The sequence below is a fragment of the Diadema setosum genome, chromosome 10, assembly GCF_964275005.1.
Source record: "Diadema setosum chromosome 10, eeDiaSeto1, whole genome shotgun sequence".
NCBI classification, from domain to species: domain Eukaryota; kingdom Metazoa; phylum Echinodermata; class Echinoidea; order Diadematoida; family Diadematidae; genus Diadema; species Diadema setosum.
The window spans coordinates 25,046,828-25,066,713 of NC_092694.1; the positions used below are offsets into that span (position 1 = coordinate 25,046,828).

At 38.3% G+C, this 19,886-nt stretch overlaps 1 protein-coding gene across 1 annotated transcript in view; it reads left to right on the forward strand.

Moving 5' to 3' along the window:
- The first annotated feature begins 4,787 nt into the window (after positions 1-4,787).
- The window catches only part of LOC140234089 (UNC5C-like protein), a 58,056-nt gene continuing 42,957 nt past the window's right edge, over positions 4,788-19,886 (forward strand). Inside the window, exon 1 of the mRNA XM_072314170.1 lies at positions 4,788-5,061. Within this exon, the coding sequence (XP_072170271.1) occupies positions 4,797-5,061 (265 nt within the window). The 5' untranslated portion in view covers positions 4,788-4,796. The remainder of the gene's footprint in view (positions 5,062-19,886) is intronic.

Consider the following 19,886-nt stretch of genomic DNA (forward strand, 5'->3'; position numbering starts at 1 on the left):
TAAAATAATGGTGTAGGCCTATAACCACTTTTTCAAACGTGGGTAAACAAAAGTTAAACCACGGTTTTATAACCACTGTTCTTATGAGCTATATACAACTATGGTGAAAATCATGGCTTTTAAACCGCCTCTTCACTCTTATAAAATCACGGTAAGAACCATTGTTTCATAACCATCCTTTGCACACTTTGATAAAAACCATGGTTCAAATCCTGGTGTAGCTACGATCGTTTTCAACTTTGGTAAAATGGAATTTTAACCATTGTTTTAAAACCGCTGTTTTCACACTTTCATTTAAACCACTGTTAAAGCCATGGTTATATAACCATCATTTTTTTTTTTTTTATAACTATGATAAAACCACGGTTAATGTCATGGTAAATAGCCATCGCTTTCAACCTTTAACCATGGCAATATAACTAGTGTTTTATGCTATCATAAAACCACGGTTAGAATTATGGTCTTACTATTGTTTTTACACTATCATAAAACCATGATGAAATCATGGTTTTATAACGATGGTTTTCAACCTTAGTAGAACGAGAGTTACACCATGGTTTCCTAACCATTTTTTATACCTCTGTGAAACCATGGTTACAACCAATGCTATATTATTATGTTATTTTTACCAAAGTAGAACGATGCCCTTGTCGTGGTTTTCTCACCATTGTTTTTTCAATTTCTGAAAACTGTGGTATAACGATGATTTTTTTTTAACCATAGTTTTAAAACCGTTAGTTTTATCATGTTATCATAACTATGGTATTTTTACAATGGTATTACACTGTATTACACTTCCGTCACACATTTATCATGGTTATGAATTAAAAATCATGGACTACCATCGATCCATTGTAAAACCGTCCATAACCATGGTTATGCCATGGTTACGCCGTTGTACAACCATGTTTTTTTTTCTTTTTTTTTATAAGGGCCCACCTCACTCTCCCCCAATTTCAAACGGTAACTTAATCTGTCGTTATCTTCCTACATCAGTGGTCACATTTTTGCTTCTAATATTGAGTAGCGCGCGCACTAGCGGGATCTCATATATGACGTAATCTCACCCTCCAATTACTCATAAGATTATATTAAACTGCAAACGGTAAGTTCTCGTTTAATCTTTCGTTAAATAGGAAACTGTTAGCAATTCAACCTGGCCTTTGACCCTTGACCTTTGACCCCATGACCCTAAAATTCCCAAAAGGAATCACTGTCATGCAGAACATGCATAGAATATGTACTTAATTTAATGATGATACCTTAATCAACGTCTGTGAAATGGAGGAAGAAGTGAAATCCAGCACTTTATTGTTACCGTGCACCACAAAACGAACAAAAAGTCGCACACACTGATTTTGTGTGAGGACTGAAAATAGGTAAAATTGGTCAACCTGACCGATCTTGACTTTTCCATATTTTCTGAAAGAGCAAGTCTTCTACTACATTATGCTAAAATTTGGATTCGTAAAACGGGCAGGAAAGTGTGTTTCTTAGCAGTTTATCTTGAACATTTTTTGATAGAACAGTGTGATTAGGTGTGTTTTTAGAATCTCCTTTCCATTTCTTAAAAACCTTGTACACACTTTTCACTTTCACCTCTAATAACTTTTGAAAGGATGATGCTACTGCTTTGAAAGTTAGCATCAATTATGAACAGAATGTGTGAATAAGGCACGCTCAATTTCACTTTAATCTAATAATCCCTTCATTGTTGTTGCTCTGGTAGTTTACATCCTGTTTTTTGTCCCATTCGTTGCGCAACTAGCGCGGCTTGGTTAAGATTTAGCGCTTGAATAGACACTGCACTTCAGAGCCTCTTTTCTCAGTTCACACTTTTCCTGAGTGTGTGTTTTCTTTCCAATACTTAGATAGGTTAGGAGGGTCCAATTGAATTGAGTTATACATCATTTTAAAGCTTAAAGTCTGCTCTTCTAGATTGTACTCTTAACTAAAAATTCATGTCTGGCGACTTTCTGTGCGTTTTGTGATGCAGGGTCACAATTGATCTTTGACCGTTTGACTTTTGACCCTTAAAAAAATTCCCAGAGAATCTCTATTGGGTAAAACAGGTAGGGTCTTACATCAAGTTCAAAAAAACAAAAAAAAAAAAAAACATTTTTACAACCACTACTACTACAACTGCATGTGCAATTTTCTTGATTTAAGGGATTTATTATCTCTTGCGGATGTAGTTTTCAGATTTCTCAAAGTGCCGTCTTTTTCTTCTTATCCAGGCTGGCTGTCGGTGGAAAACATTGGATCAAAGCAGGAAAGCATGTTGGAAATGTTTTTGATAGAAACTGGTGCACGAATTGATTAACAATCGATTGAATGTCTACATATATTATGTCCGTGGGTGGATGTGATAACAAATATCATGTACAAGGATAGCATGAATAATCATTAAATGGCAGATGCTTATCCCCCTGAATTTACACACACACACACACACACACAAATCATGCGTTTTGGTGCCAATGACCTTTTGCTGCTCATGCGCAAAATAGAACTACGAACTGGCTTATTGACGTTGAGTTTTAAAGCCACTGTTTGTTCCATACGCAATATCGGATGTTTCGTCGCGCTTGCCGTTCCTTTCCTTCACTTTCAACTTCCCTGTATATTATGCACATATTTTGGTGCATAAGAAACATCCTTTCTTGATGTTTTTGTTTTCATGGTTGATAATTCTCTCTTTCGAGAACTGGAAATCAGACCGAGCAAAAACTATTTGCGTGGTGATTTTTCATCGGGGTAAGTTACTCGCCGTATAGTTACTCCAATATGCACGAATCATGCAGAAACAGCCGGAATTAAAGGATTTTCAAAATTTGTGCCTCATTCGGGAGAAAAATACAAATTCTAACAGCTTGGTAGGGAATGGTGTTCGTATATACTTGGAATGCACATCGAACCCTTCTCGAATCATCTTGCACATTGCGAATAAATTAGATCTCGAATGCTGCTCGAATGTACTTGGAACGCTGTAGGAATATTCAGAGTGCTGTTAGAATGCGGTCAGAATTCTTAAGAAAGCATGAATGCCGCACGAGCGCCGTTCCATTACTGCCCTAGGTCTGATGGTCGGAAAGCGCCTCGAATGCAGTACAAACTCATTTCGGTCAGAACGTTCCCGGAATGGCTACTAAGTATACTTTGAATGTTCACGAATTCAAACAGAATACAGCCCGGAAAAAAAAAAATCGAATACACTTATAATGTCATAAGAATGTAACACGAATGTCTCGTGTATGTCAAGAATGCCGCCGGAATGGTCTCGTATAGCGTAGAAAATGGTGATTTTCACCAGTCTCAACCCGACCATCCTTGGACTATGTTGCTATGCTACAGATTGCTGTCCTCCAGCAAGATCTCCTTGAAAGAAAGTGTCTAGGCCAATTACTCCTCGGGCAGTTACCCTAGACAGTTCCCGTGACCCTAACCCTACTGCTAATCATGAATCTAATTCTAACCCTAACCCACACTCTACCCCAAACCTAACTCTGATCATTACTCCAACCTTTTCACTAACTAGTATTTAACTGGGGGTAATTGTATTAACATTTCTAAATTTGAGATATTTTGGCAGAATTTGAGGTGTCACACCGTTCCGATTCTCCCTCAATAATAAGGTTAGGTCGTTTCAAATGCTGTTAGAATGCCGTAGGAATATTTTGGAATGCAATGAGAGTCCAATTAGAACACCCTTCTTGACACACACGGGACATTCGTGTTGCAGTCTAAGTACATTCTAAGTGTATTCCAAATTTTCGGGCTGTATTCTGTTTGAATTCTTGAACATTCAAAGTATATTTGGTAGCCATTCCTGGAACGTTCTGACCGCATTCGAAATGAGTTTGTACTCAATGCAAGACGCTTTCCGACCATCAAATTCGGGCAGCAATCGAACCGCGCTCGTGCGTCATTCGAAGTGCTTTCTAAGATTCTGACCCCATTCTAACAGTATTCTGAATATTCCTACAACGTTCCAAGTACATTCGAGCAGCATTCGAGAGCTAATTCATTTGGAATGTGCAAGAATGATTCGAGAATGATTCGAAGTCCATTCCAAGTATTCGAAGAGCATTTGCTACCAAACTGTTAGAATTTGATTTTTTTTTTCTCTCGAATGTGGCACGAATTTGGAAAATCTTTAATTCCGGCTGGTTCTGCTTGATTCGTGCTGATTCCGAATAAGTGTGACGGGGGGTATATTCGGACTGGCCACAAGAATGGCCCGAATGTTTCGAACGCACTTAAAACCTCGTCAGAATTTTTATAATGCACTTCGAATATGCAGAAATGCGGGAAGAATTTTCATTCCAACGGCATTCCGGCTCTTTTCGCCTCTGGTGTGGTTGGGGTATAATGTACATAAATGTAGGATGATGTGAGAATACGAATTTGGCAGCAATTTTGCAATTCTTTTCGCACAGCTGCAAATTCATAAGTTTACGAAACTAGTACGTAGAGACGTAAGCAAACAACACTTAACATTTTCATAATTGAACATAGAAAGGCCTTAATGTTGTTACACGGAGAGCTGTTTGCAAAACCTTGTTGCCGTTGTTTCAGTTGTCAACTACCGATTTTTATCTACCCGAATTTTAGGTCTTGTCACCAAATCCTCACTGGCAACTAAGAAATACATGAATCATGGCAAGGTTCAATCGCTCTAAATTTTGGCACAATCTCATCATCTCAACATCCTTAACATCTCTTCTTAACAGACTAAATACCAGGCTAATCCACAAGTAACCGGATTATTCGACGAAACAGGTGGCGAACTGGTCATGGAAGAATATGGGGTGAGGATGCTGATACCACCTGGTGCCATCGGGACAGGCCGGAGCGAGCTCATCTCAATGGAGCTCCTTTCTACAACTCCTCGGATTAATCTTTCCCCGGATGAGATGATAATCGGTTGGGCACTCCGGTGCGAGCCGTCCCATCTACAGTTCAACAAAGCAATCACAATAACAATACCGCACTGCGCAGAGATGGTCAGACCAGACAACATTCGTACTGCTTGCTACTGCTGGTCAGAGTATCGAGATGGTAAGACCCTCTTTTTTCTTTCAGTCACTTCCTCGAATTATCTTTCAGTTTTCACACTGCAATTTCATTCAGGAATTAGTAAAGTTTAAAGCCTTACAATCGTGGCGAGTGGTTTGTGCTGCACGGAGACGAACGCAACACTCTGCCTCCCCCATTCTGTACCAAATGTAGTGACACCGAATGAGAATATCGCTGGCTCAATGGGTCAGCGAACAACACTTTAGACTACAAATCTCCTGGCCCAAAATGGCTGCCCGAGCCACGAGAGCTTTCGAATGGACGCACACTCTCAGTGCGCATGCGCATGAAGAGAGGCCAAAAGAGCTTCTGGCCTCTCTCCAATCACCGCAGCTCGCGGTCACAATGTTTGTGTATGATGCGTACACACACACACACACGCGCGCGCGCACACACACACACACACACACGTGTCTCAGTGGCAGCATTGTCCCACACGTTTATGGATATATCACAGAGTCTGGAATTGCGCAATTGCTTGCACAAACTTCGGTCGTTCGGGAGATTACGAAATAACGCACCATTAGGGGTGACGATCGTCCGACTTCAAGACTCATAACAAGCATTTTTAGCTCACCTGAGCCAGAGGCTCAAGAGTGAGTCTTCAGCTCATTTGTCTACATAGTACAATGTACTTGGCAGGTATTTTTTTTTTTTTTTACCAGTGTGATGGAATATGCAATGGACACCATGCGCCAAACTCTTAAAGCTGCCCCCACCCCCAAGTTCCCAATATTTTCAGGTCTGTAAGAATACATGGAAGGTGAACTTGCGATACTCGGGTGAGGGCAAAACCCCGGAGTCTCTTGTATGAATAATGTTTTATTTAGGGACTGTCATTACATCAGATAGAAATGAAAGTGTGAGACTCAGTCAGCTTATTTTTCTTTGGTGTACAATTGAAATTATATTCCTTCCGTTTCTTTCTCCGAGAGTATTGACAGGTTTTCAAGCAATCCTACTTTTCGTACATTTTCCTAGGTTTTCATGGCTCTTCCTACTTTTCCTACCTTTTTGCGCAAAAATCCTAATTTCCCTTTTTTTTTAGATTTTTTTTTTTAAATCAAAATCCGAAGAAAAAAGTGCAAGGCTATTTCCATACTTGATATTCAGAAATAAAAGAAAGTAGTTGCAGATTCTTACTGGGGGAGAGCCTCTTCAGCATGAATGAGGAATAACACAGAGCAATCAACTGCAAGACTGCTGCGAGCCTCAGCTTTTGTTCCTGTGCAGATGTGATTGATCCCACTGATATTGCAGCCTAGGACATGGATTAGTGCTCAACCAGCTCTCATCATCGCTCAAATTTACCAGGTAAGCTTGCCATACGTTTAAAAGTAACATTTGACATGACACTCCCAATGAAGACATGAGGAACAAAATGTTGCCCACAGCCAGGTTTACTTGATGTAGAGTTCAACCATGTCATTAATTAAGCTCAGATCTTATTTTAGGTACCTACCAAGAAAATGGAGTTTGATTGAAGTAGCATGACAAAGGTTCTAAAAAAGGCAAAAACTTGATGGAATATGTGGAAAGATGATTGATTCACATTGAACAAAGCGTGCTAAATTTGACAAAAATTAAAACTTTGAAGATTTTCAAGGTTTGACTTGAAAATTAACTTGTGACATTCATCTAATCATGGGCAGGTGGTAAATAAAACTACTAGATTTTTTTTTTCTTACAGATCTCTCTCTTTTTTTTTTGGCAAGGAATGAGAACAAAGTAATTGCTGAGCCATCTTGAAAGAAAACAGATTGACAGGAGAGCAGAAACCTCATTATGGACCATTTTAAATGTTGTTGGCTGCGTACATCTTGCCCAGTATTGTTTAAAGGTGCATAGTCCCGGTAGTGTAGAGGGCGCAGTTGATGATACTGCCGATCACCGTTAGCATTGATACGAAGATTACCGAAGTTGAGCTGTCATCAAGAGTAAAGTGCGTAAGTGTTGCTAAGTAACGTTGCCTTCGTTGTCTTCTCTGTGCATCGCGCAGTCTGTAGTAATGCCAGGGTGCCGTGCATATGTGCTTGTTATTATGACATCACAAAAGAAGTTTGCTAAAGCTGTCATCCCTCTCAGCCGAATCATGAGCCGAACTGTGATCCGACCACTGACTACAGTGAATCGGACTTCTTCGGACTCCGGGAAGTGGGCCAAAACGTAAGCGATAAAGAGGTGTCGATAGCGTAGGTCTCTATAGGAAACTTGCGCCGTCCGCTCGCGCACGAATTTGACTAAAACACGGGGACCGTGCACCTTTAAGAGTTTGAATTTTATAGGTAGGAGAAATCACCTGGAAAAGCTTAGAATAATTTAGAAAATGGAAGACCTTCATTGAAAACAAACACACACACACACACAAATGTTTCAATTTGTTTACGGATTGATTGAAGTTGAAACCATGAGACATTGAAGTCAACTTCCTGAAGACACCTACAGAACCATCAAGAATATTAAAGGAAGCCAACTACGTAGTAAAGCATACTTGGAAAAAAAAATCAGGAAAGATATGAATGAAACAGTCAAGAACAGTTTGTTAAGATTGGTGGAAAAAATTGCAGAGAGATATAAGAAGCCAGTAGAAATTTCAGCAATGTCTTTTTATTTCACTAATATTGCAAACTTTAGTTGATGAGGCTGAATATTTTTTATTTACACATGAAATTTGAACAAGATAAGGAAAATGGTTTAGCAGAAATATCTTAATGGAGTGGTTAAAATCTGATGGGATCATTTGAAGTGACATACCCAAATATATTGAGCCATTTGAAAAAGTCTTGGTAAGATGTGAGACAAAGAAACTTCCTGAAAAAAAAAAAAGTGAATAGCTGGATGCGTATTCCAAAATATGTGATAAGCTTCGTCGGAATGAGTCAAAAAAAGTCGCAAAAAATGAAATCGTAGTTATGCCTATATTTGAATTCTACAGACTCTAAGCTTTACACTGATATGTAATACAACTCATTTCGACATCCCTATAGATCATAAAAACAAATATTAACTACGCTTATGATGTCAGTCCATTTTCTAAATAACGTAGAAAATCGCTCTCAAAGTTCAGGCTATATGTTCAAGCTCACAACCTGTTTCTTTCACGGGACGAAACAATACAACAGTCCTGCTTAGCGACGGCGTTTACGCTCCATCGCACGCATTACCGTATAAGGCGATAACTTGGGTGTGTAAGATAATTAACCAATCGCAGGACAGGTCTATCATTAACGATTCTGACCAATACGGCAGCCCGAATGTAAACTTCGGTGCGTTTGTGTCCGTGCCGCTGCCGCCGCATGAATGAGTCGGTACGTGTTGTTTGTCGGCTGCGGTGTAGTTTGCCGCAAGTTCTTAACTACAAACAATAGGAAACAGTAGAAAGAAAAAAAGGCACGCAATGCGTATTACGAGAAGCGTCTTTTATCGAGGGCGTTGATCGCTTCCATTCTCCTCCCATGTTGTTGTCAATAGAAACTAAACAGGATGCGATTAGCAAGTACCAATACCTAAATAGAACCTGAGAACCCATTGTAGGCGGGGGTTCAAAAGACAGCATCGGTAGAAAAAGTAAATGAAGTTAATTAACGATAGTCGTCTTTTGAGATCGTGTTCTTTGCGTTTACTAAAAACCTTCAAATTACGCACATGGTCGTAATGTTGCAGAGCATCAAAGACTGCTTTCGCGTCTGTTCTGCTGCAGCTGTATACAGCCGTAACATTCTGAATTCCCGCCATATTAGGCACATTTCCTTTATAGGCGTTGCGTGCACAGTAATTATCGGTTATCACGCTTGTCAATGCTGCACATACTATACGTATCAGACGCAAAGGTTGATGTAGGCTTGACAGCTTCACGTTGGGTTTATATGATTGTATCATAAATATATTTCTTATTCTCAGTAACTTTTGTAATACCATAGCATATAAAGAACCATTAACTGGTAGCTTAAGCTTAATGTTTTTTTTTTTTTTCATCACATTTACAGTTACAATCTTTCTGCATTTGAGAAGTGGAGTATAGATAATTATACTGACAAATAATCGGAATTAATATTGACTTCCTCACTTCGTTTTGTATTCACAAACCTTATTAGAATAAATGATTGCTTGCACTTTCGGGTAAAGGAACCACCGGAAAAGGAGCCGCATTTAATTTTCTTGTTAACGAACTTAAGCTAATAGCGAACCATATTTCATTGTGTGATTAACGAACCTTCAGAATAATCAATTGCATTACCACCCCCCCCCACAATAAAAGCCTTTCAATTCATTGTCATGCGTTGTTAACAGTGATAAAAGGCCTGTTTTTATTTCGTAGTGTGTCTCAGTACTCCTGTGCTTATTTTTAAGGATGTGCCTCTCTTTATGATTGCGATTGATGTTCAACTACACTTTCCCGCAAGCTTGAAAAGGAAGAAGCTAAATTTCAGGCAAGGAGACGAGTTTTCTTCCATGAGATACAATTATTAAGACATGCATTTATTTCCGAAAGTTGTGTGATTGCTTATGTGCTAAAGAATTGTGTCCATTACATGTATCAGGCACTATACAAAACGGTTAAAATCTGCTTCACTATACAAAACGGTTGAAGTCGAACTTCGGGTTTGTTTGTTTTTTATTTCATTTGCATTTCAAGCGGGGATAGACTAAAAATTAGTTTGTCTATACTGGCAGGAGACATTAGTTTTCCAGTACATACTCCGCATTAAACAGTCGCCATATTTTCGTGGTCAGAATCAGATAATGGACACGTGATATATTATAAAAATGAAGATACAAAACAACGAACACGCCATATGTACAAACATTATGAACTTCGATGAATTATACTTACCCGTAATATTCTGCATAAAAAACAAGCACGCCAATTAAATAATTGAATAGAATCAATAGAACACACAGCGATATCATGCATGGCAGATCAAATCAAGTTCAATTGGTGAGAAAGCTAAATGAAGTTAAAAAGTTGACTTCTTTTTGTTTCTCTTTCAATTTATGAAAACAATTGCATTGTATATCTGTTGAAGCGGATTGTCTCTGTTGCGAACGATCGCCATATATAACATTGTTAATCCTCTGCGCTAATCCGAATCCCTAAATACTTCAATTTTTGCTTGATAATGTAATAATCCTTATAACCTTATAAAGGACTCGCAAATTCAAAGTTTCAAACCGTATACTAAAACATTACATTGAACACGGTGTATTAAAAAAAAAAAACACAACATTTTGAATGCGCTGTGTGTTAGTATGTTAATAGCATCAATCTGCCTTTTATTTTCCGTACATAAAGAGTACAGAAACGTAACTAAACGTTACCAAATACAGTGGAATGCATTGTACGGCGTGGTACTATCATTAGAAGTATATCCCATTCCTTATTACTTTTATTTGCTTGAAGTAGTAGTCAAGCCATGTGTCATTTTCGTAGCGACATCACTTAGGAATTAGAATGTATGAAGATAATCGTTACTCATGTATTTTGCGCTATTATCATAGCATTTACATTTTCCAACTTTTATTGACAGTATAATGTTACGATTACGAATGTTGGTTACGAATTCAAGACTGGTTGATTAATCGAACTATTATGGTAATAGGTGTTTTGAAAGTAGTTCGGTACAAGTTCAAAACGCAATCGAAGTCATCGTCATACACTCTAAGAAAAAAAGGTTCTCAAATGGTTCTCGTCGGCTCCAAAATGGTTCTCATCAGATGGTTCTCGGAAAATGGTTCCGATGAGCACCTATAAATGGTTCCCAATCGAAATGGTTCCGTTCGTCACCATTTGCTAGTATGCGATCCAGTCCCTGAGTGTTATTTGTGGTACTCCTGCAGGTCAAACAATATCTTTAGGTCCACTTTCATTTTTCCCCTTGCTGTATATTCGAATGCCAGATGTAAGAATCACCAAAACTGTGGTATTGGTACAAAAATATTGTATGTGTTTCTACTGCTGTGATAATAAAAAGTACATATTGTTTTTTATCGTAGACTAATGACTTCTCTTGGCTGCGTGACAACTGACAGCTGCCACCATCCAATTTTGGCGCTCGATCAGATATGCGTACGCGTAAACGTACACATACTAGTACTGCACTGTAGGACTATGTAACCGCGGCGGCACGCGCCGCGGCTATATGTAGCCCCGTGCTGCCTGCCTGCGCCTATGCAAACCTACCACCGCACAGCGGCAGAGTGCCAATGCAATACCCATGCATATCAATGATATGCAGCAGACGGCTAGTAGACACTTACCGGTACACAATACACATCACACCCATAACAAGCCGCACCCGGTAACGTTAGACATTAATTTTGACAAAGTGGACTGGAAACGTGTCACTGTCAATTCCATTTTCGCCATGGCAGTCATCACAATTTAGGAGAAGAGGTAAGATTTTTAGTTTTAATGTGGTTTTATCTCATTTTTAGATGACATTCGTTGGTACAAAATCAAGTTAGAATGTTAACGTTACGTGTTACTGTTCGATTCATCACTCAATTTTCGTTTTCAGTCAGTGATAAACCTTAACGGTTATAGCTAGATCCTAATGTTAGATCTAATTTGATCGAAGCTGCTATCTTGTGTAATGTTTACCAGGTACAGTAGATCCAGATCTAACAATAACATGTTAAGCCTGACACTTCTCCCAATAGACCTTATGCATTGACGTCATCACTCGCTTGACAACCTCTCGCGACGCCATCTTAGAGGGCAAGCGAAGTCCTTGACATCGCAGAGGCGTGCACTAGTTATGTGCTTTTCCTATGCGCGCTAGCGGCGATCGCCTCACTCGCCGCCAGTCCCCAGGCTAGTGGCAGGTTTTTTTTTTTTTTTTTTTTTACCATCAAACAAGTTTGACATGACATGACACATTATGCAGCAATATTTGGGTAATTTTCTCACATTGTGCAATCGAAATACTTACAGTAACTACAGAATTCCTAGGTTATATATCGCAGAAATTTGTATCCATAGCGCAACATCGCCGTTCGCTGAATGTATGTCGCCATTTTGAATTTCATTAGCCAATCACATGCGAGGTACGTGTTTTAGTAAAAAACACGTAGAAATCTACCTCGCATGTGATTGGCTAACGGATTCGTAGGTTGATGAGCTGTTACGACCGCTGGTAGTTGCATCTTTTTTCATGAAAATTGTGCCAAAATGTTGGATATATCATTAACCTGGTGAGTACAATGCATACATCAAATGTCGATTTTGCTATACAAGCTTGAATTTCCCGATCTAGGGCTGTAGATTACATGCAATAGAAAAGACAGTAAAAGAAACACCGATGTTGTGTGTAAATGCCCATTGCCTCGCGTGTAAAAGCACGCTCTAGCAACGCATCGCTTGCCCTCTGAGGGAGGGCGCCCTTCAGTTAGTAAGACCGTGTGACGTCATATGCATAAGGTCTATTAGAAATTTGGCATACCGGTAGCCCGACCAGACGCTGTTAATATACGCGCTACGTATGTACACAGCGGCGACTGGGCTGTGTAGTTAGCATACCGGTAGCAATGGCTCATGGGCTAGCCCGAACAGACGCCGTGCGGGGCCGGAGCATGGCTGTCACGTTTTTACAGCGACTGGGCAGGGCTAAGTTACTTAGCTAGGTATGCATGTAACGTTTAGACATTTCTATGCCTATTAAAAATAGAGTCTACTGATTCCGAAACATAGCCCAAACGCCGAACGCAAAGATAACTGTACAAGGAGCGCCCCGGGGTAAGGTCTATACCGTCTACATGCAATAAGGAAATTTGTTCTATATTCGCACTTATATGTTATAACTGTCAGTGTTAACGTTAGAGCCAATAGAGGTCTGTCTACAGCCCAGTAGGCCTAACTGTTAGGTCAAAATCTCAGTATGTTTTCAGGCTTGTTCTAGAAAGTGCATAGTCACGTCATGTAATGCCGTGTTCTGTTTATCGAATTATAGCAGTGACATTGTTTTATTAACGCGGTGTAGGTCTATTGTATCTTTCAATTCTCATATATCAGGGAAGTGGACACACCGACATGCACAGAAACCAGGGAACGAGTAACTCTGGCCGGGACAATGAAGCAGTACGTACGTGTTCGGGTCGCTGGTGCGGTTAGGGAAAAAGGTAGACTCTACATTGATCAGAGAGACAGCCCGTGACAGACCGTTGACAACATCGGCCAGAACCGTAGGCTTAACACTAGCCAAGAATGAGGTGGGCGGCCACAAGAATTCATCGATCAGAATAAGAGCCCGGGATAGCCCATTTGCAGCATCAGCCAGAAACCTGGGCTAGTCAAGAATGAGCTGTGTGGCTAAGACGATACATCGATCAGAACGACAGCCTGTGATAGCCCGTTGACAGCATCAAACAGAACCGATGGGCTAGTCAAGAATGAGCTGGGTGACCAAAAGAATACATCGATCAGAATGACAATTTTAGCCCGATAGCCCGTTGACAGCATCGACCAGAAACCTACGCTAGCCAAGAATGAGCTGAGTCAAAGAAAAAACACTGATGCTGCTAGAGAAAACATTTGAGAAATATGTAGATGGGGTAGGTAAGTCCGTTTGCATTGACTTATAGTGTATTTTATAGCTGCTCTTTCAGAATCTGCCGTCAACCAAATATTCATGTCAGGCGACTTTTTGTTGGTTTGTGTGATGGAGGGTCACATATGTTTTGTTATGATCTCAATACAGTATTTGCAACTTACAATGTACCAGTGATAATGTTTCACTATAATTTGCATTTAACAGCTTTGAATCAACTGTATTGGGGGGGGGGGGTAGACGTAATGAGATCAGACCAGATGCCAATCTGAGAAGTGGAGTCATTCATAGTTCTAAACTTTAAAAGCACAAATATATATAAATATACTTCTCCAGTCATTGTGTGGTCGATTTCTGCACACTTTTAAAGTTTGCACCTAGACTGGTAAAACTTATTGCATTTATACCCACGCAGGAATAACATATTGTGTAGAGAATTGAAGATTATGTAATTTATTTCAAAGCATTGATGCACCTCTTGTCACCAGTTTATATTGCTTTTGCAGAAATACAAATTGTACATACGTGGTGGTGGTGCTTAAAAGACTTGGCAAATTTGGTGAACAAAATGACAAATGCTAACAACATATTATTGTCATAGGCAGGTTATAGGACAGCAAATTCAAACCTCAGCTTTAGGCCTGCATTGTATATAGTTTACTCTAATGAATTTGTTGTTCTGCTTTTAAAAAAAAGTGTAAATGAAGAGTTTGTTCGCAAAAACCGATAAGTCCATATTTGCCAAATGGAGATATTTGCGATTAAAGGTCAAGAAATATAAAGAGAACAATAAGAACATTTTTGTTTCTTTTGACCATAACTTGAAAAATGTACCTTTATATGTAGTAACCAATATATAATTTAAAAGGTATTATTTTGTACTTTATGACAGAGACCGTACTTCAAAATCTTCAAAAATGGACTTATCGGTTTTTGCTATCAAACTCTTTAAATTTTTATCGATTCCCAATGTTATATATTTTAGATCATGGTTGAGGAATTTTGTTCATTCATGCTTGTGAAACTCTGTGGGTGTGGTATCCTAGCTCTTTTCCCCTTTGGATTCTTATTATCCTTCTCATTATAAAACAATGTGTTTTTTTCTTTTCTTTTCTTTTCTTTTTGTGTGTTTTCGTAGGACATGCTGTAAATTGTCAGAAGTCATGATTAACCTGAATTGATACTCTTCTTGTATTTGCAGTTGTATAGATGTGTCTATGGTGCTTTCAAATTGCAGAACAACAACAACAAAAAAGGTCACTCGTATACAAACAAAGATAAGTCAATTCAAGTACTCGACGTTATGAATGTGAAGTGAAGTGAAGCGAAGAAGTGTAAAGCTTATCCTATCCCAAGTATCATACCAGCAATATAATATATGTTTTCTGTGACAATACCAAAGGTCCTGTTTAATGGAATTGTTTTCCTGCCCTTTGTAGTTGCTTTTAGGACAAATATGCGTTAAAAGAAAAAAAAAACAACAACACCGAACAAACTAGCAAATAATTATGTGGAAAAAGTTCCTCATACTACTTAAGCAGGTAATGTACTTGACTTCTGCCTATCTGAAGACTTACACAATTACTGTATCTCATCCATGCAGGAATTATTTCACAGAGAATTAGAAATTTTGTTATGTATTTCAAAAGCCTGATGCACCTCTTGCTATTTCATATCATCTGTACAGAGATGTGTGATGGTGTTTCAAGAACTGCTCGGTACACAAATGACAAATATTGTGGGAAAAAATTAGTGAACAAATGAAAATATTTTGTTAAGAATATTTGACAGATTATAACATGACAAATACAAACCTCAACTTTAGATTGTAAAAGTGAAGGTGAATAAATACATTTCTGCGAATTTGTGAAAGAGCAAATTTCTATGGTTTTCAGTTATTGAGTAATGTTTCATGAAAAAATATTGGTGAATGTCATGTACATGTATTCATGCTTGTGAAAGTGTGTGTGCATGGGTGTGTTATCCTTGCTCTTTTTTTTCTAGTGTCAATGATAATGTATGATATGCTGATGTATTGCTAATATACATGTTTTGAACGTATGTTTGACTGATCAGATGAAATTCAGATGAATTCATTTCATTTCAAATGAGTTTGTGATGCACATTTTCAATGCAGATGGGTAATGTACCTTTAAGAATGGTGCCAGTGAAGCACTTTACCAGCACTGCATGTGAAACACACCAAAAATACACAGACATCAATTCACATACTACATTCTAAGAAAAAAAAAGGGTTCTTTTGAGCACCATTAAATGGTTCTCAGCACTGTCACAATAGCGACACCTTTTTTGGAGCCTGTGAGAACCTTTTTTAAATGGTGCCTGTCAACACCTTTTGACATTGGTGCCCATTAGAACCTTTTCCAATGAAATGGTTCCCATGAGCACCTTTTGAAAAGAGTCAAAAAGGTGCCCATCTTTAGTCAAAAAGGTGCCCATGGGCACCTTTTAAATGGTACTCACGAGCACCATTTCATCGGGAAAAAGGTTCTAATGGGCACCTTTTGCAAAAGGTGCTGACAAGCACCATTTAGAAAAGGTTCTCACGAGCACCTAAAAGGGTGTCGCTATTGTGACAGTGCTGAGAACCATTTAATGGTGCTCAAAAGAACCTTTTTTTCTAAGAGTGTAGGGGGAACTGATAGCTCTAGAAAACCTGTTTAGGCCAGTTAAGATTGCCGTATGCAATCTTTGTAAAACGTTTTGACTTAGGCCATCTTACGGAGTATTTTGAGAAATTATATAAAAATTATTTGTTTTGATTATGTCAAGAATTAGTTTGAACCATGAGAATAAAAAGGCGCGGTTACCCCAACAATGTCGTAGATCGATTAGACCTGATGGGTAAAGTGAATTCATGACTTGACTAATTCTTACTGAATTGATGATCACTTCTGTAAACCATCACTTAAGTCTTGTAGATGATACCTCTGTAATCGTAGTCAAAATTCTTTTGAGCGATGAGACGAAAACCAACAAACAAAATGCCATGTATCATCGCTCGAGATTCCAACATTTGGCGTCACCCGACCAACAATAAGTGACAAATCAAATGGAACATTATATTGTGGGATAGCAGACTGTGTTACGATTTTTTGATGTTGCGAGCAATTGTTAAAAAAAAAAGAAAGAGAAAATGAGGCAAAGTTCAAGAAATTAGAAAAAGCACGTAAATGCAGGCGATCATGTTTGATAGTCAAAGTAAGAGATTACAATCGGCCATGCGGATGTGTATGATTGCCTTATTTACATGTCTGATTTCTGTAAACTATGCTATATTTAAATCTAAGTTCCCTTCCCTTCTTGATAAAAGTTGTGTTGGGTTTTCGCTAAAGGCATTTATTGGGAAACGCTGTAAAAACGACAACAAATGCCTACTATCAAAAAAAAAAAAGAGAGAGATGACCTTTACATACATTGAACACAAAAATTCTGTACGTTCTGACATAATGCAACTGCTTGTTGATTTGTTTGTTTGTTTGTTTGTTTTTTTTTTTTTTTTTTTTGAATTACCATGGTCTTTGTCGGGGGAAAGATGAAGAAAAATATTAGAGTGTATCACTCTCAAATCCGGATGATTGCGATAAGTGTGTATTCCCCCCCCCCCTTTTTATACAGGTAAACGATTTAAACTTGGTATGCTTTTACAAAAGCCTGGTGTCACGCAGAAGTCCCTGACTGTGGTTCTGAACACAAAAGGGGACTGAAAAATTCTTTTACAAATTAGCAGACATAATGCCGATCCTCCAACACTGTTGCTCCATTACGTAACTGATTCTGCTATCAATGGCGAAGAAAGAATACTGGTTGCGTGATTATCCACCCCTTGATAGCAGGAAGTTTACCTTTCATTGTTCAAGGCTTCGTTGATGCGGGGTTTACTCGGATACAAGGCGTGAACAGTGTCGCCCGAGTTCTTTCATTCGGAATTCCTCAGAATACACAATTCAATAGGCAATTAGCGCTGCCACTTCGCAAAGCTGTTAGCCAAATTCTTTGCAGACTTGACCTCTCACATGTCAGCTACACGCAATACACGACAAACAGCTATCATTAAAAAAAACAAAACAAAATGAAGAAGCACACTTTTGAGTAGCGACACAGCTTTCTGTCACTTTCTCAAATAGGTCCTACTTCTAAAATATACACAGATGACAAGAGTCAGAATATCCTCCAAAGGGAACACAAGCTATTTGGGCATTAATAATGTTTGTCTTCCGATTTCTCTCCATGCCGTCGCGGCCCAAACCATCATAAGAAATAGGGCAGTAAGTTTTATTAACCAGGGAAATAATGGTACGCATTACATACATTTGGGTAATTCGTCGGTGGTTTCATGAACCGACGCTATTTCGTTTTTGAGCGAAAATACAATTCTGAGAAAATCGCGTTTAAAGATCTCACAAGTTTTAGACAACGTTTTCAATGACTTTTCCTGTCTTGTGTGTGAAAATTTTGACAGGGTGATGAGAGTGGAAGTTGTTCTTCCTATCCATAGTGTAATTTTAGTGTGAATTCAAAAAATTTACGATATCTCTGTCTTCAAACTCACTGCGTCGGTTCGTAAATCCATCGTTTCTTGCGCGCACCATAGATTATGTACTTAAGCGCGGGTCTCACGAACCGACGTAAGTTGTATTACGCCGGTTCGTGAGACCCGCGCTGTAGGGCCTGTACAATAGGTAACGTGCAATACGCGTGTATTTACGAACCGTCGTTATTTCATTTTCGTATGTGTTTACATACACTATTAGGGCTATACCTGCTTATGAACAATAACCTTAATTGAAATCAATTGTCATGTAATGATTGTTGTGATGATTATAATACATTTAGTGATAATTAAGATGATAATACAAGCCAGTTTCTCTTAATTGTTCTAAAAAGCGTGTTGTCATTTTTTCATCTTCATTGAGTATTGTTATTGAGAGCTGTCGTTGATCGTTCCAAAGATTTCTTTGCCCCCCCCCCTTTTTTTTTGTGGATATGTTACTTAACACTTTTGCATGTGGACATCTATCATTTGGTAATACATGTACTCGGTATACTGTGTTTCATATTTTTTACTTTTTACTGGTTTTTTTTACTTTTTTAACTCACTTTTTAATTTTTTTCACATTATTTTTAATTCAAATTCAGTTCACTTCTTTCATAATAATTATAAATGTTTGTTCCAAGATGAAGGATACCACTAAATATTGAGAAAAAGACGTGCCAGTCAGTAATAATTACTTGCATTTACTCATCTTTCATACTCATGCACTCTGTTATTTCTTTCTCTGAAATAATCTATTAATTTCTTTATTTCTTATTATTCCACATATTTGTGACTTTTACTTTGTCACAATTTTTATCGGTGTCATTATTGTCATTTGGCTTGCATGCGAATTCACTCATAATTCCTCATTTTCCATCTTTCTCTTTTCTGCACAACAGATTCTATGATAGCTGCACTTGATCATATAAAAACATAAAACTCATCCTGCATGCACTCTTCGAAACTGATAAACTCCTAAAAATACATAAATATCAACACTATCAGAATTTCAAGCTTCATTTTGAATATGTAATAATGGTCATGTTTTATTATGCCTTTTGCAGCAATATATTGAAGAGATACATTATGAAATCGAAGAAACATAGGTCCTCAATAAAATATCAAATTTGAATTATTCAGAGATGAGTAAATGACAATGGGAAGGATAACAATTGTGGAAGAGCTCCATAAATCAATTAATATCAATTAATATGGCAAATGGAGATGGAATCAAGATTCAAAAATATGTGTAATTCAAGTTCTTGTGTGTTCACAAAAAGAGGAACACAGTTCGAACATGCACACCAAATCTTACAATGTACATTTACATCTATAGCGTGCGGATGGAACATATACAAGAGAAAGAATAACATTCTCAAATTAATATATCAAGCATAACTATGTATATGAACACACAAAGATGTTGCTGCATATGCATGAAGCTTGAGAGTGCTGCAACACCCATATGCTCAGATGGAAACTTGATGTATATCATACAAAAGAGAAGAGGTACTGCATGTACATGTAGTTATACTATTCACAGGACAGTAGAGAAAAAGCAAGAGAGAGAGAGAAGGAAATGGGTGTCTAAAATAGGTCGATGTAAGGAGTGCCAAGCCAATTAAGTCTCTAATAGAAGTCATACCTATATGAAAAGGAAACAAATTAATCACAACATAAATGATCGTGCTCATGTTAACCAA